Below are 22,168 nucleotides of genomic sequence, written 5' to 3'. Positions count from 1 at the left end.
ATTGTGTTGCAAGCTGTCTTATGTGCTTTTCCACCAACCAAACTTCCTTCCTTATGCTCTGTGTTGTGTTTTCACGTGTGTGCTTTTTCTCCTGCCCCGTGTTGCTCACCTTTGTGTGGTGATTCTTTTCACAGCCCAGCACACTCCCTGTTGGGCTCTGCCACCGTTACCTCCATTGCCAACTGTCATTGTGTTTAAAAAACCTTATATTAATTTATTTTTTGGGGGGAGAGTCAGGCAGCAAACTGTTGACGGCCACTCTACCTTAAAAAGACGCTTTAACACTACTCCTTTTTATTTTTTGTTTATTTACCTTTTCATCTCAAAACGGTAAATAAAAAAATGATGCCCGCGTCATTTTGCAGGCTAATGCTTAATGGCACGTGTACACATCATCACGAATACTTGCACCTATAAAAAGAAGCGACTCACGCACATTTTTTTTTTGTTGTTGCTTTTTTTAATTTACTTTTGCCCATGGTACACAATTTGTTGCCGATGCTGTACAGCATCGCCAAATGGCCCTGGAAAAGCTAATAGGTCCCATAATGTGAGACCTATTGGCTTTGACAGTGTTTGTAAGGTCTGACGTAAACCAAGATCTCTTGATTTTATTAAAATTATATGATTAATATACTTACTTGTAGGGGCTTTGAGCCTGCCCTCTAATCCATTTGTCTGGTATTACGTCATTCACATTATTCTTCCACCCACTACAGCGTACAGCATGGGGCCATTTACTTCAGACATTGGCCAAATTTACTGAAGTCAAGAGAAGAATTCCCCTATTTGGCACGTCACCAGGTAAACTCACAGATTCTTACTCACAACCAAACAATCAATCACCAGAACAAACACCATAATCTTGACCAAATCTGGACTCGTTGTAATTAAAAATGTCTATATTTTATTAGAAACAATGACATAATAAAAAAAAATTTATATAGTAATCACAAGACAATAAAGTCGGCGCCTGATATTGTGTTTGTTGGACAATAAACAAATGAATCACATCAGAATATAAAGAATGTACAGTAAAAAAACATACAGAAAAATATACACTAAAACAATTTCATCCTAAAAACCATTTGTAAACACAGGGAGAACACACGTAAGAAAGATGTTTTCTAATCAAAATACAAAAGGAAGACAAATGACCTAGATCAACTATTCTCATTACAATGGGTACTTAATGTTTGATTTTTTCGGAGAACAGATGTCATTCCAATCTATAGTCTCCCTTTTAGGTTGCGTCGACGCGTTTCGGTGGAGAACTAAGGATAGAAGACCACCTTCTTCAGGACAGTTAATTATGATCTCCCAAAGTATAGAAAATCTTATATTTTAGCCAGTACATCCGAAAGGTAGGTACTCGTAGATTCCTTCCCTTATATTTCTTTGCGGGAGTACGATAGATTCATAGGGAACATAGGGGTACAAGCCTCTTAATCTGCCATCCTATGTATCCGTGTTAAAATGCGCTCGTGATATGAAGGTAGTAGGACCGGTTTAAATAAAAACAGGGAACATTCCCGTCTATAAAACGTCTCTGAGGTAAGGGAATACTCTATTGTTTTAAGAGCATGCCCGTCCTAAATATCCATACTTCATTAACAGATGTATTAGTTGGATCTCGATTGTGCAAGTATTCTCGAGATTCCAAAGATTTCCCGTTGCAGAACGTGGAAATCTTAGAACCTTGACCTGGTCCCCAAGGCAGCGTGTATCTACAAATTTACTGTGCATGACAGCATTCCTCTCTTTCACAAACAGCACATCCACTCACAAAGTAGTTCACCAAAAATTATTATTATTGCTTTAAGCCAATTTTGTGTTATTTTTGTTTATTGACGAGGGCCTGGACGAGGAAAAAACAAAAACATTGAGGAAGCCAAAAGAGTGGCAGCAAATGTCAAATCAATTAGCTTTGCCAATGTTTATCTACCATGGCAAGAGGTCTCTAAAACAATAAATGTTATGATTTTTTGGTAAGGCATCTCATGCAATCTTTTAGCATAAGTTTTAATGAAGCATTCCACAGAAGAAAGCCTTGAAAGCCATTTTGATATCAGAAGAACTTAATGCAACTTATGGTATAGTTTAACCATCAATCCAAATTTCCAGTACCACTGGAGGACACTAATGTTTAATACAAAGTCTTCTTGACCGAATGTCATGTTCGGGCTGAGCATTAATTACCATTGCCTATCTGCGAGACCGGAAGCCATTGCTGTCCCAACAGGGTGCTTTTAGGTGGTCCTCACGTGTTACTACACTTTCAGACCAACAGTCGCAGACTGCTATTTCTTTGAGAAACTTGCTAGCTTTCAAATACATTTATAATATGGAAAATGTGTTCCAGTTATTTCGCATGATCCTCCTAAAGTCGACCCCTTTTTAAATACAAATTACGAGTCATTGGGGCAAACGTTTCAAGGCATTTTTCACCAATATCTACAAACCTTTACAAAGTCGAGCACTCACTCCCTCTATCTGTTTCCTTGGTTTGACCCGAAAGAGAGTATTGAGTACATCATGAAACATAGGGCAGAAAGGAATCTTAACGTACTACTCAACAACCTTACAAAACCAAAGAAGATGACACACTTGCTAGCTCTAGCAAAGTGGCATAAAGCCAGCATGAGGGCTGGCTGCGCCTCACAAGCTTCACACCAAAGAAAGAGGAAGTCCTCTCTTTTACAGAACTTTAATGCAATTTTTTCATCTTAAGCCAAATTGATATCCACCCGGTTTGTATAATGCGTAAGCAAAGCGATTTTTTTCTCCTACTTAAAAAAGAACATTGAAATACGACGTCAAAATAAGCATGCACATCCTCTTTTGTTACTGGAAAGTGTTCAAAATCAACTTCTCAGTTTACACAACTCTGATTAACACCTGTTGTCATTCTGCAGAAGATCCTGTTCCTCAAAACTGTTCTGCAATGTTCTGACTTCAACATAAGTGAAACAGACATTAAATCGATCTTTTTTCTGCATTGGAGCACAATTCCAGTAGCATTAATATACAGCTCTGGGCAGAGGCGTAGCTAGAGCTTGTGGCGCCCAGGGCTATCCCTCAGATTGCTGCCCCTGGGGGGGAGGGGGGGCGGTTGCTGGGGAAAAAGGACGGCAAGCACTTGAAAGAGGACCGAGAGACGCGTAGTATCGCCGCTAATAGTTACCTCGATCATGCAAGTTACATGCACATACATGACACGGTCCAAGGCTACACAGTTGGATACACCAGTGACTGGCAGTACAAAAGAGAACAGACAGACTGCATGATCTATCTGGGGACTCAGAAAAACCGCATGTGACATCCATCAGAGAGCTGCTTGAACAATTACCTGGTAATCCCCTCAGCACAATGCAAACATGCACATACATGACACTGTTCAGGGATCCATCATCTACAGCTGACATTAAATGACCATTCATCATGGTCCCCCCACTAAAGCACTGCATGGTACATGTTCTTTGCAGCAGGCACATTAACCCTCTGTACTACCTTTCCCAGGAGTCAACCCTTCCACTAGAAAAAACTCGGATCTCTCTCTAGGAAGAACATTAATCACCGAAGTTATCATTACATTTTTATTGTTTCTGAAAATTGCTGGAGGCCAGGAAGGAGGCAGCAAGTTTTTTTTAAACCATAATATACTTACAAACACTACGCACCCACCCGAAATAGGTACCCAGTGCGGTCACACCGTTCGCACCGCCCTAACCCTCTCAAGGTTCATGTGACCGCAGTGACAGAGTCACAGTGACTGGATCACTGTTGCTCTAGGGTGTGCTGCTTCTGAGGCCTGCCCGCAACACTGGAGATGAACTTCAGTATGGATTGTGGTGGACAGGCCTTCAAGGTTAACTCACAATTGACACCACTAAGGTACACCTGCTTGTGCTAAGACATCAAGCCTTCTAAGGTCTAGTGGGGCCTTCTAAGGTCGAGCATGGGAATATGCTCCCTCAGTAGAGTGGTCTGGTGGACTGGTCATGAAGGCTGAACCCAGTTCCCCAGTTCCAAATTTGACAGCTCTGGCCATAGTGCCACATCCTCTCCCCCACTGAACACCATACTGCCCCACTGAGAGAAACTCTCACTGCCTTCAGCTACAACCTAATTGTGCCCGCTATAAACACTTGGATGTGGCTCAATTCAAATTATGCACTTGATAAGAGTAATATGCTGCCTAAAAAAAAAAAAGTAAAAGCAAACACTCATAGAGAATGCATGATTAAGTAAAGCATGTGAAATGTAAGCAGAAACAACATGGTTACCTTAACAATCTCTCACTCACTATTCAGAAATCAGCGAGTGGTTTTACCTGAAAAGTTAAGGACATGACTACCGAGCCCTGAAGGGAACCGTTTCAATGTCCATTGCTTATATCCTTACAAAACGTAAGCAGTATGGTTTAAAAAGACCATATCCGTAAACACAGAGACATGGTACACATTTTGTTTTCCAATCCACCCATCAATCTGGTATTGCAGTACCTACAGGAATGGCACACTTTCCCACCTGGGGACAACAATGCTGTTCAAAGAAAGACTAGAAAACAAAAGTAGCGCTTCACTGGCAAACTCTGTAAAGTGAGGCTGATGTATTTGGATGTGAATAAAACCAATCTGGCCACTTTGCAACCACTCTGTCTTGCTTTATTTAGTTATGTATTTATTTCCATATTTAAAACCTTCTTTTTCTCTCCATCCCCTTGCACTTTGGAATAGAAAAATGTCAGAAAAAGAGCATTTCCCGCAAGAGTGTTTTTCTTTTTTGGATCCATTTCACAGGGAAGCAACTAAATTAAAGAAGGAAAGAGAGGTTGTGAACCGTTTCTTCAAGTTACGGTTTTCAGTAAGTGAGGAGCAAGACAGAAAGAGAGGGAATAATAGGAAGAGAGGGGGGGGGGGACAGCTGCCAGCACAAGAAGAAGAGGAGATTGCCCGAGTACCGTTCCTTCTCTGCCCGTCCCCGAACGTCCACGAAAGCAAGCCGAGCCTTATCTGAATACCTTTGTCCGCCCCCAAAATAGTGCCGCCTGGGCAGACCGCCCCCACCGCCCCCCCCTAGCTACGCCACTAGCTCTGGGGCACATCCTTGGGGGTGCATACATGCTCCAGTGCTCCTTATAACCATCAAGGTACTTCTGTTCAGTGCGATCTGCTTCCTAACGTCTGCAAACCACTGACCCCCTCCTGAGACTGCATCTCACACAATAAATTACTCCACTCAGATTTTTAGGTCTCGCCTTGCTATCGCGTAAGCGATCGCAAAGCGAGACTATTGTAAGGGGCTCCCAAAAGTGCTCCGAAAAGCGGATTGCATGGCGAGCACGCGCACAATCACGCGCATCGTGCCGCCATGCAATCCACTTTTGGGGAAGCGCTTCAGCCCACTGGCGCATGCACTGGCGATGGGCGTGCGGTTACGCGCACAATGACGAGCAGAGGCGCCATATGGCTTTCCTCTCTCGTCATGGTGCACGCACATCGCACACCACTCGCCAGCCAGCCTGCTTTCACTTGAGTGTGGCGGGGGCTCGAACATTCTTTGCACATGCATAGCCACTTCCCCAGTATTAAACAGGCACAACGATACGGGCTCATTTACAGACAGTAATTCCTTGCCAGCACATACATCCTTATGGACGTGACGCCAATATACCCCATACCTCAACTCTCACTCATCAGGCGCAAGTCTCGCCCCACGGGGCACGACACAGCCTCACAAACGGCCAGCTCGAAGCTCTCATGTCCTCTAAAGTACTCGAGGGCGGACAGTAGACACGCTCACTTCCGGGATGAACTCTGGGCCCGCAGCCGTCCCATCTCCAGAGATCCCCTGTGCGGTCACGCTCAGGGGTCTCGCGCTCTGTGCGCTCCACAGCTGTCGTGAGAGGTTCACGTGCCAAGCTTTTGTTTCCCAGCACGCAGCCGCCTCCGGAGCACGCAGAAGCCCGAGGTCACGCACCCGCGACACCCAGCCCTGCTCTGCACAGTATCACTCTGTCTCCCGAACACACCCATCCTTTCACGCTCACATGCACGCTTCTCTTTCTCAACACACACACACACGAAAAGAGCCACAAGGCCACCTCCCCGCCCTGGGTCACACGTTAACCCGCTCTCCACCACTGCAGCGCTCCGCACGCTTGCACGAGAGGAGTTTCACAGACCCGGGTCACGCAACACCCCGCTCGCGGCCCAGATGTGTACGTGACTCAGGGCAGTTGTCAGGGTCGCACTCATTACTTCTGGGGCTTGAAGTTTTGCTTCTGCAGTTAGACATGCAGAACTAACAACAAAGGGTCTGGTTGGCAGCGCTGTCAGAGTTTCAGAGAGAGCCAGGGAGTTGTAATAACTTTGGTATATCTCGTCCAGCGCTTCAACGCCTTGTCAGGGGTAATTACCGCTACATAAATGCAATTACTAAAACTGCCCTGTTTGGAATTTGTCAGTACGTGATATACCGAGTAAATCATTTCAGAAAAAGAAACTACTGCAATATGTAGTTTAAGATATGCCTTCCACGTGACATTACATTCTTACGCACCCCATGCCCTTCAAGATGTTTCAGGCTCTGTGTTGCCCTTCCTACAGTACCTACAACGCTCTGGCTGCACTCAGACCAGGGGTGGGGGCGGTAAGGGATGGGAGCTGGCTCTGCGGGGTCCATGCCATCTGTTACCACCCTGCTCTCTCATGTAGGTGAAATCCGACTCTCAACAAACACGGCCATCCACCCCTAGCGTGCGAGGGGCCGTCAGCACTCAGGAAGTATCTTTTAATTTTGATATATTGCTCCAGTGGAGAACCTTCTTTTATTTACATTAAATGATGGCTGCCGCGCATCTTCTTGTGCGCAGCTCGCCATAATGGTTTTTTTTTTTTTTACTTTCAATAATGCCGCCCGCACATCTCCTTGCAGCGGGTCACCCAACACGTTTTTTTTTTTATAACTGTGGCCTTCCCAAAATTAGGAAGCAGGCATACCGAACTGGCACCTCCTCACCACTTCCCCTCAGCCAACATCAACCCCCATGCCCGGCCTGCACAGAGGACTACACTGCCATGGCACAGCTGTACCGAATCCCTGCCTTCCTGCCCCGTACTGTTACCCCGCGGTGCAGCCACAGGACAGTGGCTACATTCCCCGCGTCTGCCCCACAACACGTTGTTCCTGCCATGGAGGTTACCCACAGCCGGGTGCAGTTAATCAGTACAGGGACCCGAAGGCATGTGGCATCGCAGAATAAGAACGGATGTGCTACAGGTAGGCTTTTTTATTTATTTATTTGCTTTCACTTTTATATAGCGCAAACTTTATCCGAAGGTATCAGAGGGCTTTTAATCGACACCAATTGATTTACAGTCAGACACAAGCCTAGCATTAAAGAGAGCAGGCATGCACAGCGGGGGGAGCGCCGGCGTTTATAAAGTATGTGCTTAACCACAGTGCATGTTTGGTGAATTATGTAAAACTGCGCAGCCTAAAGGTGGGATGCCGGGGTGGGCTTGTACTTGGTTCCCTGTTTCTACAGTGCACCACTTGATGTGCATGGGTGTAACACAGTTAAATCCCACCATGGAGGATTGACAACGTCCTCAAGAATTTCTTTATTAAGGGCTGCGTGGATGGTTGTAAAAATGCTCCCATATATTAACAAGCATTTACAATGAAATTGTTCTCGCATTTGCGAAACTTTGAGCTATTGGCATTTGTAAATGACAATGCCTTTTATTTATCAGTTTTTAAAAACAACACATTAATAAAAGGCATTGTCATTTACAAATGCCAATAGCTCAAACTTTCGCAAATGCGAGACCTAATGCATTACAAATGCTTGTTTTACCTGCCCTCCAACCAGATACCAAGCAAAAAACCTTTCCTCCTTTTAATCAACACCTACTCTCTTCGGGGTGAACGGGACTCTGCAGCATAGGCATTGATCCACGGAGGAACTTGTTAACATAGTCGCCATCTTGAAATTACCGTTTCTTTTAGTCAAATTGATCATTTTACACGATACCTTGTAGACATTTCCTGTAAAATGATCCAACTTTATTTTTTATAAATAAAAACACAAATTTCAAAGAAAAATTAAGAAAAAATAAAGAATTCTCGAAAATATATTTGCTTGATATACATTTCATATTCCTTAACAACATTGTCTACCAAATAAACGCATTATAAAATAGTCTCTTTTCATTTCAGTTTCAAATCGAACGGCTTTAGGAAACAAAGGGCTCCCCGGATCGGCCGTCGACAAATACCAGCACGGAAATGGCCGCCTGCTTATGCTTTCTTTTTTGACACACCTATTTCGCCATCGTTCCTTATACTAAGGCGTCTCGTTGCCAGGCAACCGAACACTCAATGAAGTCCAGGCTCCAGGAGAGGCGTTATGGCCAAGTTTGTGTTGGCAGGTAAAAGGGTCAGTGGCAGGATTTCCCAGCATGACAGACTTAGAGAGCAAACATAAATGCCCTGTTCGCGTCTCTCGCTGTTCACACCTGTTTCTTTATTTTATTGTTTAGATTTCATTTTTTGAGAAAACTACATCGCGTTCCTACAACTTAGCGTCTCACGCGATACAAAATTCCTAGGGAGAGGTCAGGAGGTGTGAGAGGAGAAAAGCTATATTGGACTTTATTTGCATTTGTCCATTGTTTCAGTCTATTGCCAGTCGCTGAAGCTCACGGATGGTTAGCATGCTACTGTGAAGAAATGCTTGGGTGAAAGAGTGTTGTATTTAATTTGGGCGCAGTAAGGGTACTTTATCTGGTTAAGCCGCAGGTCCTATGCTAGTTTTACTGTTATTCAGCACAAATTACTTTCAACCACCTACTACTCAGTGGTCAATGTGGTGGGGTTGGGTCATGCGCAAGCGCGCAACACCCATTGGACTCACAGGGCTTCAGCCCCCCCGTCGTGTGTGGCAGCCCGGGATGAGACACCTTCCCGGGCAAAAAAGCAGCCGCACCCGAGCACTTCACAGGTCTTTAAAAGACCATTTGCATGTTAATGAGGCCTCGCTGTTGTTTCACCCCTTCTAAGAGCCCCTGCAGCTCCACTCTGCCTATTGCTTAAAGTTCAGCCCCCCCCCCGAAATTTTTGCTCAGCCTCCCCCCCCCCCCCCCCCCCCCCCCGAAATTTGGCTGTAGTTGCGCCTCTGGTCATGCGTGTAGGGTGTTGCGGGTGCACGACGTCCCCGTACTTTTTACATTTAGAGAACATTCCCCTACTTTTTATGAAAAGACAACCGCCCCCTTACGGTTAATTCCGAGTGATGAAATGCTTCACCAGAATTGACAAAACAGGCAGTCGTCTGTGCTGTTATACCGAGGGAGGGGCAGACAATTAAAAAATCCTTCTTGCCAGTTAAAAAGCCTTCTTGCCACAGCGCCGAGCGCCTGCTTGCTGAAAGAAATATAAATGTGCACAACTGTAAATGTAAAGGGTGCATCAGATTGGTCGCACACTGCTACACCTACCAGTCGTGTTCCCCCAATGAAAATGGTCCCTGAAGGTCAGCGTCGGCGGATACACCTATGCTCAAGAGTGCGTGCAAGTATGCGTGGCGTGTGCCATCCCTGGACACGTGTTTCGAGGTAGTTGCCTCTCGTCAGCAGGGAGTAGGAAAATGAGAGTGGGGTTGCTGTGTAAGCTGCTAAAAACATAATCAGGTCTAGTACCTCTCTTAGCGCGCAGGTGCGTAACCATGAGTCCGTCGACTCCACCGGCTCAAGGGAGCCTGAATATAAAGTTACATCAGATTGGTCGCACACTGCTACACCTACCAGTCGTGTTCCCCCAATGAAAATGGTCCCTGAAGGTCAGCGTCGGCGGATACACCTATGCTCAAGAGTGCGTGCAAGTATGCGTGGCGTGTGCCATCCCTGGACACGTGTTTCGAGGTAGTTGCCTCTCGTCAGCAGGGAGTAGGAAAATGAGAGTGGGGTTGCTGTGTAAGCTGCTAAAAACATAATCAGGTCTAGTACCTCTCTTAGCGCGCAGGTACGTAACCATGAGTCCGTCGACTCCACCGGCTCAAGGGAGCCTGAATATAAAGTTACATCAGATTGGTCGCACACTGCTACACCTACCAATCGTGTTCCCCCAATGAAAATGGTCCCTGAAGGTCAGCGTCGGCGGATACACCTATGCTCAAGAGTGCGTGCAAGTATGCGTGGCGTGTGCCATCCCTGGACACGTGTTTCGAGGTAGTTGCCTCACGTCAGCAGGGAGTAGGAAAATGAGAGTGGGGTTGCTGTGTAAGCTGCTAAAAACATAATCAGGTCTAGTACCTCTCTTAGCGCGCAGGTGCGTAACCATGAGTCCGTCGACTCCACCGGCTCAAGGGAGCCTGAATATAAAGTTACATCAGATTGGCCGCACACTGCTACACCTACCAGTCGTTTTCCCCCAATGAAAATGGTCCCTGAAGGTCAGCGTCGGCGGATACACCTATGCTCAAGAGTGCGTGCAAGTATGCGTGGCGTGTGCCATCCCTGGACACGTGTTTCGAGGTAGTTGCCTCGCGTCAGCAGGGAGTAGGAAAATGAGAGTGGGGTTGCTGTGTAAGCTGCTAAAAACATAATCAGGTCTAGTACCTCTCTTAACGCGCAGGTGCGTAACCATGAGTCCGTCGACTCCACCGGCTCAAGGGAGCCTGAATATAAAGTTACATCAGATTGGTCGCACACTGCTACACCTACCAGTCGTGTTCCCCCAATGAAAATGGTCCCTGAAGGTCAGCGTCGGCGGATACACCTATGCTCAAGAGTGCGTGCAAGTATGCGTGGCGTGTGCCATCCCTGTACACGTGTTTCGAGGTAGTTGCCTCTCGTCAGCAGGGAGTAGGAAAATGAGAGTGGGGTTGCTGTGTAAGCTGCTAAAAACATAATCAGGTCTAGTACCTCTCTTAGCGCGCAGGTGCGTAACCATGAGTCCGTCGACTCCACCGGCTCAAGGGAGCCTGAATATAAAGTTACATCAGATTGGTCGCACACTGCTACACCTACCAGTCGTGTTCCCCCAATGAAAATGGTCCCTGAAGGTCAGCGTCGGCGGATACACCTATGCTCAAGAGTGCGTGCAAGTATGCGTGGCGTGTGCCATCCCTGAACACGTGTTTCGAGGTAGTTGCCTCTCGTCAGCAGGGAGTAGGAAAATGAGAGTGGGGTTGCTGTGTAAGCTGCTAAAAACATAATCAGGTCTAGTACCTCTCTTAGCGCGCAGGTGCGTAACCATGAGTCCGTCGACTCCACCGGCTCAAGGGAGCCTGAATATAAAGTTACATCAGATTGGTCGCACACTGCTACACCTACCAGTCGTGTTCCCCCAATGAAAATGGTCCCTGAAGGTCAGCGTCGGCGGATACACCTATGCTCAAGAGTGCGTGCAAGTATGCGTGGCGTGTGCCATCCCTGGACACGTGTTTCGAGGTAGTTGCCTCTCGTCAGCAGGGAGTAGGAAAATGAGAGTGGGGTTGCTGTGTAAGCTGCTAAAAACATAATCAGGTCTAGTACCTCTCTTAGCGCGCAGGTGCGTAACCATGAGTCCGTCGACTCCACCGGCTCAAGGGAGCCTGAATATAAAGTTACATCAGATTGGTCGCACACTGCTACACCTACCAGTCGTGTTCCCCCAATGAAAATGGTCCCTGAAGGTCAGCGTCGGCGGATACACCTATGCTCAAGAGTGCGTGCAAGTATGCGTGGCGTGTGCCATCCCTGGACACGTGTTTCGAGGTAGTTGCCTCTCGTCAGCAGGGAGTAGGAAAATGAGAGTGGGGTTGCTGTGTAAGCTGCTAAAAACATAATCAGGTCTAGTACCTCTCTTAGCGCGCAGGTGCGTAACCATGAGTCCGTCGACTCCACCGGCTCAAGGGAGCCTGAATATAAAGTTACATCAGATTGGTCGCACACTGCTACACCTACCAGTCATGTTCCCCCAATGAAAATGGTCCCTGAAGGTCAGCGTCGGCGGATACACCTATGCTCAAGAGTGCGTGCAAGTATGCGTGGCGTGTGCCATCCCTGGACACGTGTTTCGAGGTAGTTGCCTCTCGTCAGCAGGGAGTAGGAAAACACGTGTCCAGGGATGGCTAACGCAACACATACTGTTCTTTATACATCGTGGCATAGGCGTACCCGCCGTCGCCACTACATTTACCACAGTCCTTTGGGGCAACTTGCTGGTGTGATGAGCAGTGTGCGACCAACTTTTGCATAATTTATTACGGCTCCCTTGAGCCAACGGGCTGACGAGCCTTGGATCTGCACCTGCGCGCCATGAGAGGTACTTGACCTGTTTTAATTACATTTTGGCAGTCCACACGGCACCCCTTTACACTGACCTGCTCCCTGCTGACGAGAGGCAACTACCTCGAAACACGTGTCCAGGGATGGCTAACGCAACACATACTGTTCTTTATACATCGTGGCATAGGCGTACCCGCCGTCGCCACTACATTTACCACAGTCCTTTGGGGCAACTTGCTGGTGTGATGAGCAGTGTGCGACCAACTTTTGCATAATTTATTACGGCTCCCTTGAGCCAACGGGCTGACGAGCCTTGGATCTGCACCTGCGCGCCATGAGAGGTACTTGACCTGTTTTAATTACATTTTGGCAGTCCACACGGCACCCCTTTACACTGACCTGCTCCCTGCTGGCGAGAGGCAACTACCTCGAAACACGTGTCCAGGGATGGCTAACGCAACACATACTGTTCTTTATACATCGTGGCATAGGCGTACCCGCCGTCGCCACTACATTTACCACAGTCCTTTGGGGCAACTTGCTGGTGTGATGAGCAGTGTGCGACCAACTTTTGCATAATTTATTACGGCTCCCTTGAGCCAACGGGCTGACGAGCCTTGGATCTGCACCTGCGCGCCATGAGAGGTACTTGACCTGTTTTAATTACATTTTGGCAGTCCACACGGCACCCCTTTACACTGACCTGCTCCCTGCTGACGAGAGGCAACTACCTCGAAACACGTGTCCAGGGATGGCTAACGCAACACATACTGTTCTTTATACATCGTGGCATAGGCGTACCCGCCGTCGCCACTACATTTACCACAGTCCTTTGGGGCAACTTGCTGGTGTGATGAGCAGTGTGCGACCAACTTTTGCATAATGTAAATGTAAAGGGTGATTGGAAGCAGTATTGGCTTTTTGATGAAATTACTTGAAGCTTCCTGATAACACATTTATTATTTTTGAGTGGTATTGCAAGGGAGTTATCAGCTAAGTGTGTGACGTGTTTGCTTTTAAAGGACAGTTAAAAAAATGCACTACATACTCTCTGGGTATTACTGAAATCTATATTTTGGAAACCCTTTTTTGTCTTAAACCTTTTGTTGCATTTTGTAGCAGCCTATCTTCTATCGTGTGTAAAGCAAGTTTTAAATAATGACTTGCATATTAACAGTGCTTTCTGTCACAGAGTGGGACCTCAGAGCACTAAACATACACAAGTCACGATTCTCCACTGCACCAACTAGGATTCTGTTCTGTGGCTCTCTGGTTACAGACACAGATCTCTGCAGTGCATTAACTAACCGAGGTTTCATAATGTACAATAGTGCATTTCCCACTGATTAACTCAAATTACATTTATTTTTCATTTAAGCTGTACTTTATTTAATATGAAGTTACGTGAAGGTGAAAGACGTAAAACGTTACAGAATATTTTCTTTTTAGCCACGCCTTTGACCCCCCACACTCACTTACCCTGCACCTGTTTGTGCGCAGCATTACAGTTCCCATACTTTTTATAATGCACTTCTGCTGCTACTACTTACCGTGCTGAATAGCGAGGACAGAAATCCGCATGTATGGTCTGTAGTACAGTAATTCCTTAAATACTTTACTGTTGATCTTAAAGAATATATAATACTTTACAGTGTTCAATTTAACACTGGCGAAGGATGAGGGCAGGACCTGCAGGGTGAAATAAATTCCTCCAAAATGCCAGCTACATATATAGCTGGTCTCCAGGGGCATCAATGCCTGCCCAATTCAGTACTAAGTGGTTTGATTAGGTCAGATGATTGTGATTGCCTGATGTCATAGACCTGAATTGTTGATTTAGATTGCAAGTGGCCCTCTTATGGCTGTTCTCCATGTACGGTGAAAACGCAGGAGAGGATTGTTTTATCATGCCTACCAAAATACGGACCCCCAAGAGAGTGTAAAGTACAGCTACCACACTACTTAGTGCGATGCATAACATTAGAGGCATTTGTCATGCATATTCTACTAGTTATAGTAGGTCTTGCTGGTTATCACTCAGCTGTTACAGGTTTGAAAGCAGTTGTCATGCAATATTTAATATATATTTTATAGATGTGTCACTATCTCATTAACTGCCCTGCAATCTATCATGCAATATGTTCTCACTAAGTTATGCAATCTGTTGTGTGGGGGTAATAAAGCAGATGACAAAGGGATATACTTCAATGTGCAATAAATAATTAATGTGGTATATTTAAGTTTTCTTCAGGTGGGCCTCACTGTGATTCAAAATATTAAAAGTGATAATGTGAGTAGTGTAAATAAGAAGGTTTCATGGTCTCCTTTACAAACATTTAAGATGTGCTTATATGCAGTCCTTTGTATCTATGTATGTATGTTGTACTTCCATAGCACAAGCCTAGCCAAAAGGCGGAGGAGTGCTGTACAGGGTCAAAGAAGAGCACAAAGTCATAACTGATAGGAAAGGTAACTGGTTTGTGGACTGTTAATGCATTGTGTTGTAGTGTTGAGATGTGCTTTCAACTCTTTCCTAAATTGAAACAGCGTTGAGGCGATTCTGATGGATACCAGGATGTTGTTCCTGATTCTGGGTGCATAGATGGGAATGGCCTACTACCTTCCATTTTCATTTTTACACTTCTTAGTCTGAAATCTGATGGTGTCTTGGCTGCAGGTGTGCTGAGAATCACCAGAGATGGTGAGCCCATTTGCAGGATAAGTGTGGGTGCTGGTTGTGATGGTTTTGTAAAGGATGCACCTGGTTTTGAAGATAGTGCGGGCCAGCAAGGTGAACCAATGGCATTCCATCAAGGTGGGGGTAATATGATCACATGTCTTAAGGCCCTGATGAAATATGCTGTGGTGTGTATGATGTCCTAAAGGGCTTCCAGTGTGGAATCTGGAAGGAAATTAAGTATGGAGTTATCACCATTCATATGCAAGAGTACAAGGCTTTGAAGAGCAGTTCTAAAGTCGCATTCTGGAAGAAACTAACTTTCTTTAAAGAGAGAGGTAGTACCAGGCTACCTTTTTGTTTTTTTAGCAATGTATTGCTTGGGGGTAAGGTTGCCGTCCAGGGTGAATCGAAGTGAGTTGGCATTCAGTCAAAGTAGGTGTTCAAAGTCATCAAGGTTCATGTAATTTCGAAGCTTTGTACTGTTTCTTGTTTGTTTTTCTTGGCAAGGTTGAGTTTCAGGTAGGAGCTTAACATCCACGTCTGGATGTGTTGAGGCAGTGTGTGAACCATGGGAAGTCTGAAGAAGAGACAGAGTTGTGTGGAATATCACACTTTCCAATGCATGGCATTACCCCACGGGCTTTCCTCGCTCCACCGCTGGCATAACAACATGTTGAACTTAACAATGGGTTAAAATGCCAAGCAGGGCTTTTACCCTGGAATGCAGTTGTAATATATGCAAAAAAGCATTGGCATAGCCAATATGTCTCGCCTTTGGGGCCTTATAAGTGTTGTTTCTGCCTATTCCAATGGTTTTTTGTTAAAGCTTTTTTTTGAGGGGGCATAAACAATCGGAGGGTGAAGGTTGGGAACTAGTACTTGTATTATAACACTAGCAGCGGCCAGACGCTAGGGGAGAATCAACAGATGCCAGATTCTGAGAGCAGGCTGATGTGGTGCTGAGGAATGCTGAGGTGGTAGTGGTGGTGGTGGTGGTGACTGGTGCGGAGACAATGCTGAGGTGATGCTGAATGATACTCAGGTCTTGCTGAGTGATGATGATGTGGTGGTGTACTAGTGCAAAGGCGATGCTGAGTGATACTGATGTGGTGGTGAGTGATGCTGTGGTGGTGCTGAGTGATGCTGTAGTGGTGCTGAGTGATGCTGTGGTGGTGCTGAGTGATGCTGTGGTGGTGCTGAGTGAGGCTGTGGTGCTGCTGAGTGAGGCTGTGGTGCTGCTGAGTGATGCTGTGGTTGTGCTGAGTTCGTTACACTGTGCTTAAAAACTGTTGTGTAAGGGGAGCTGATTTCCGTGTGAAGCGTTCTAATGCCCTTGGTTCAAGTTTGCGCTATAATTATGCGGGACAGGCAAGCGGGTGTGGCCTAATGTAATGTAATCGGACAATATCAGGTGAAAGCACTACGTATTCACTGCTCAGGGAGTGCTTCTTCTTATGACAAATCTCCTAATATCACACCCATTGCGGCTAGGGCTGCGGATGTTAGAACTGGGTAACTAGGTTAGAATCTCGGCTCAGGCGCAGCATCTTGTGATTCCCTGCAAATCGCTTCGTTACACTGTGCTTAAAAACTGTTGTGTAAGGGGAGCTGATTTCCGTGTGAAACGTTATAATGCCCTTGGTTCAAGTTTGCGCTATAATTATGCGGGACAGGCAAGCGGGTGTGGCCTAATGTAATGTAATCGGACAAAATCAGGTGAAAGCACTACGTATTCACAGCTCAGGGAGTGATTCTTCTTATGACAAATCTCCTAATATCACACCCGTTGTGGCTAGGGCTGTGGATTTTAGAACTGGGTAACTAGGTTAGAATCTCGGCTCAGGCGCAGCATCTTGTGATTCCGTGCAAATTACTTCGTTACACTGTGCTTAAAAACTGTTGTGTAAGGGGAGCTGATTTCTGTGTGAAGTGCTATAATGCCCTTGGTTCAAGTTTGCGCTATAATTATGCGGGACAGGCAAGCAGGTGTGGCCTAATGTAATGTAATCGGACAATATCAGGTGATAGCACCACGTATTCACAGCTCAGGGAGTGCTTCTTATGACGAATCTCCTAATATCACACCCGTTGTGGCTAGGGCTGCGGATGTTAGAACAGGGTAACTAGGTTAGAATCTCGGCTCAGGCATAGCATCTTGTGATTTCATGCAAATCGCTTCGTTACACTGTGCTTAAAAACTGTTATGTAAGGGGAGCTGATTTCCGTGTGAAGCGCTATAATGCCCTTAGTTCAAGTTTGCGCTATAATTATGCGGGACAGGCAAGCGGGTGTGGCCTAATGTAATGTAATCGGACAATATCAGGTGAAAGCACTATGTATTCAAAGCTTAGGGAGTGCTTCTTCTTATGACAAATCTCCTAATATCACACCCATTGCGGCTAGGCCTGCGGATGTTAAAACTGGGTAACTAGGTTGGAATCTCGTCTCAGGCGCAAAATCTTGTGATTCTGTGCAAATCGCTTCGTTACACTGTGCTTAAAAACTGTTGTGTAAGGGGAGCTGATTTCTGTGTGAAGCGCTATAATGCCCTTGGTTCAAGTTTGCGCTATAATTATGCGGGACAGGCAAGCGGGTGTGGCCTAATGTAATGTAATCAGACAATATCAGGTGAAAGCACTACATATTCACAGCTCAGGGAGTGCTTCTTCTAATGACAAGTCTAATATCACACCCGTTGCGGCTAGGGCCGCGGATGTTAGAACAGGATAACTAGGTTAGAATCTCGGCTCAGGCGCAGCATCTTGTGATTCCGTGCAAATTGCTTCATTACACTGTGCTTAAAAACTGTTGTGTAAGGGGAGCTGATTTCCGTGTGAAGCGCTAATAGGCCCTAGGTTCAAGTTTGCGCTATAATTATGCGAGACAGGCAAGCGGGTGTGGCCTAATGTAATGTAATTGGACAATATCCGGTGAAAGCACTACGCCCAGGAGTTGTGTGCGCGCATGCTAAAAGGATCTGTTTTCAATTATCGCGCCCGTGTCTGGGCATGATAATTGAAAACAGATGCGGCCTGTGAGGGTAACTGCAAGCAATAGGCCGTGGGCGGAGCAAAGGCGAGACATGCACCTGCCTTTGCCCAATTGCGTGCCGTCTTTCTTAGAAAAGCCCAATAGCCTGCCACGAAAACAAAACCACACGCACAAGCCAGTGGTGAGATTTCAAAAGCCCTTACATAAAGTCTTCGCCAGAACAGCGCATGCGCGCTGTTACAGGCTCGACCTAAAAAGGAAGCAGGGAACTAAGGATAGTTCCCAAGTTTTAGGCGGAGAGCATCTCTACAACACCAATACAGACCACCACAAATGTCTGTTTTTCTAGAAGAGTTTGTAAGTATAGAATTAGCATAGTGCCACCGTGTAGATGGAAGAGTGACAAAGTCTTTTGCCATTTTTTCAGCAAAGCCTTTTAGAACAGAATTAGCGCCATCCCCACTGAGCTGATACATGAAAACTGCTTTTCCCCCACTCTAGGGTCAGTTTACTGCGTTGGGTTGGTAAAATACCATTCAAGCCAACCTGCAATGAATATCAGTAGTCCTCGACAAATGTGTTTCGCTTTCATTACAGCTCGTCAGAGACATTGCTTTGTCCAAAGACAAGGGATCACCTATTATAAGTGTTCCTTTATGTGTAGCAGTCTACAACACCATCAACACTTCAAAAATGCTCACCTCAAATGTCTGCTTTTTTAGCAGAGTTTTAAGCTCAGGATTAGCATAGTGTCACCCACTCCTAATCCTATGCTTAAAGACTTTGCCTGATAATTTCGGGCTCAGAGACATTGGGCATGTCTCAAGTGCCTGCAGGTGTAATAGCAGTGGGTAGCATCACATCCCAACTGCAGCAGTCTAGGCAGAGCAAACAGTGCTACTCCCAGACAGGCGCAAGCCTGCTTTACACCCTTGCCTCCCACTGACACTACTGCGCATTTTTTTAAACAGGTGGAAAATGTGAGTAGTTTTCTCCTCGAGATGGTGAATATAGGCGCAGACTCAGAATTCCCGGGTCTGAGCAGTTATTCCCCATTCTGGAGGAAAATCGCAGAATAGCCAGTTTTTGACTAAGGGATAATGGCCGTAATGAGATATTCCGGCCCTCACCGATCAGCGCACCTAAAATCGTCTCGCTTATAATCAACCCTTTAGAGGGAGCCATGCTGACATATCATGGCGCATGATTCTAGAAATCTTTTCAGTTGAGATCCATAATTCAACGTTTCTTTAATAGTACAACTAGAAATGACTTCAAAGTCATAAAATTTCAGTTCTGAGGCTGATCGTTATAGAGCTTGTCAGCTTTAAAGTCTGTCACTTGTTCACCCAAATACGAGCATTACTAACAAAATGTATGTGCGTTTAGAAAGAAACTATGAGATTGTTCCAGTGATAAAATAATCAGCAGTTCACAATACAGCAATTCATCTATTAAAATAACTGTATATAACTTGCTGCCGTGGTTACACCTAACATACAGGAGGATATAGGGATACTGATCGAAGACGGTGCTGTTTCCTGAACTGTAAGACCTGGTGATGATATACACTCTAGCATTGTGAATAATGTGTGTTTTTAACTTTTAGGATTATCACAGTTTTTAATATATTTTTTTAAATTATGAATGATCTGCATCTTGATGATATGTTGAATGTAATTTAGAATGAAATAATGGTCTCAATATCATCTACCAATTTTTACAGTGGTGATTTGCAGCCATGAAGAAGCGACTATTCTTGTGAAACACCTGTTGGCTGTTTCTCATGTAAAACATTTGGTTTTGAAAGAAAGACCTTGGCTGTCTTTCATGTGAATCATTATCGTTTTGAAAACACCAAAAAACCAATAGAATATAATGAGAAATTGAATGTATAATAAAGAAATTAAAATGAGACAATCAAGAGTGTTGACATTTTAAATTTGGAGGCAGTATGGCTTACATTTAGAGGTCGCCAGGGGTCTCAACTGTGACCCCTGGCCTACTCCTTGTGACCCATGGCTCTAGATTGCAACCTCTGGCCTCATAGGTGGCAACATCAGGGCCAATGCACAAGTTAAGCTCACACTTAAGGGGCTCCACTCTCTATTTTGTGCCAATTTTTCATTCTACTATTCGTGATTTTACTGTAATAAAATGAAGTACGGTTATCTAGACTTGGACCTTCCCTGGCTGATGGGATAAGTAAAAGTGTGTGTGTGTGTTTGTGTGGTGTGTTTGTGTGGTGTGTGTGTGGCGTGTGTGTGTGGCGTGTGTGTGTGGTGTGTGTGTGCGTGTGTGTGTAAGTGTGTGTGTAAGTGTGTGTGTAAGTGTGTAATGTTTGAGAGTCAGTGACCGGTAGTGAGTAATGAGTGAGACTGAATAAGAGTGATTGCAAGGGAATGAGTAAGAATTAATTAATGCGAGGTTGTATTGGAGAGTGGGACTGAGATTGAATGAGTGAGTGAGAGCGTGGTATTATGCTTGCAAATCTGCTGATTGACCTGGCATAATTTTTGTCTTATAGAGGTACCAATGCAAAATACTGGCACTGGCATACAAGAAGCAATTCATAGTATGACAGACACTTGTGAAAAAATACTGGTACGCAGGATCTAATTATTGGTATAATGGGCACCCATAGTAAAGTGTTTGTAGTGGCATACTACAGGTAATTCTTGGCATATAAGACATCCTGCGGAAAAATGCTGTACCTGGCATACTTGAGGAAATATTTGGCATTGGGGCGTTCATGGCAAATTGTTGGCACTAGCACATTGGAGGTAACTATTGGCATGAGGGAGGACAACCATGGCATATGGGACTGAGGCAACCATGACTAAATGCTGACATAATATACTGAGGTAATTTTTTACAGAAGGGTCACCCATGGTATGTGGATTACATTAATTCCTAAATTCTGGTATATTGCATAGCATTTGTGGGTTCAGGGGGATCAATGGCATATGGGCTCAGGGGGAACACATGAGAAAAATGCTTGCTCTTCCCCCATAGAGGTAATGTTTGGAAAATGGTGCCAATATAGCACATTTTGAAAAACAAATGGGGCCAAATACTGAAGAACATCACATTTAATTGGGTTGTCACATTGTGAGAGGACTTGGATATTTAATAAGTGTTATTTCTGACTGTAAGGCATTTTACCAAATGTTATGAAAGTTGTGCTGCAAAATGGACTATTTGACCTCCTTTTTTTCGCAAACATTTCTCAAGGGCACAACACCCAAACCATCCTAGAAGAGATCTGACTCACCCACTCACTGCAATTCAGTGGTAGTATTATACGCAGGAACTTTTAAAGATCATGTCAGCACCCTAAAGTAGGTGTTGTCTAAATAGACATTTGCCCATATTGTGTTGTTAGATGAATCATTTGGTCATTATGGAACTACAGCAATGTAATTTATTGTGATGTCTTCACGATTAAGGCCACTTGACACTCCACTCTTTGCCATACGACAGAGATGCCCTCACTCGGATCCACGGTGCAGTTTCTTTATTGCTGCCTGAATTATAACGTCAACGCGTTTGACTTAAAAAACCTTATTCACGATGGTTGATGCCATCTTAACCACTCTATTAATACCTCTTGCTCACCCTCAAGTGATAAACATGTAAAAAATACTGCCCAAATTAGTTTTGTTAAATACATTCTACAAAATTCATTACAAATCTTAATACTAATTAGTCAATCTTAATTATAACATAATTGTGATTCATATTATCTTTCACACAATATTTTTTAACATAAGGGTTCTCCTGGACATATATCACAAAACATTTAATCATGCCCCAGGGGGTACTCCTTCAGTAGTAGAAACCCTTAAATCTTGCTCCAGTGAGCTAATCCTTATGTACCATTCTAAGGCTAAGAGAATAATTCATTGTAGGGCATTCCAATACCACTGTCCTCAGCCTGCTACTGAGCAATAGGATTTTTCCAGAAGTCCACCCCTCAATTTCAACAGGCAGCAAATGTATAAATTAAAAACATTTTATTAATTAAAATCCTATTTAAAACCATTAAATGACCACATTCTTGCAAGGAAAATGCTATTTGAAAATGGGGCCAAGATTGCCCATTGCTTTAAAGCTTGTACAACAATTGGGAGGGTTTTGTTCTTGGATATCATTTTAATATATAATTGTGAAACTTCATCGCCTCTTTCTCAACTTATTTTTTATAGATGGTAAGTAA

The 22,168-nt window shown here is 44.8% G+C and overlaps 1 protein-coding gene across 3 annotated transcripts in view; it reads left to right on the top strand.

The window, feature by feature from the left end:
- Window positions 1–8,345: 8,345 nt before the first annotated feature.
- MDH1B (malate dehydrogenase 1B) overlaps window positions 8,346–22,168 on the top strand; it is a 233,815-nt gene continuing 219,992 nt past the window's right edge. For all 3 annotated transcript variants that reach the window (XM_085648917.1, XM_085648915.1, XM_085648916.1), the window contains exon 1: window positions 8,346–8,438. In XM_085648917.1, coding sequence (XP_085505043.1) covers window positions 8,417–8,438 — 22 coding nt within the window. In that variant the 5' untranslated portion in view covers window positions 8,346–8,416. The remainder of the gene's footprint in view (window positions 8,439–22,168) is intronic.

The sequence above is a fragment of the Triturus cristatus genome, chromosome 3_2, assembly GCF_964204655.1.
Source record: "Triturus cristatus chromosome 3_2, aTriCri1.1, whole genome shotgun sequence".
NCBI classification, from domain to species: domain Eukaryota; kingdom Metazoa; phylum Chordata; class Amphibia; order Caudata; family Salamandridae; genus Triturus; species Triturus cristatus.
This window is presented reverse-complemented; position numbering and strand designations above follow the sequence as displayed.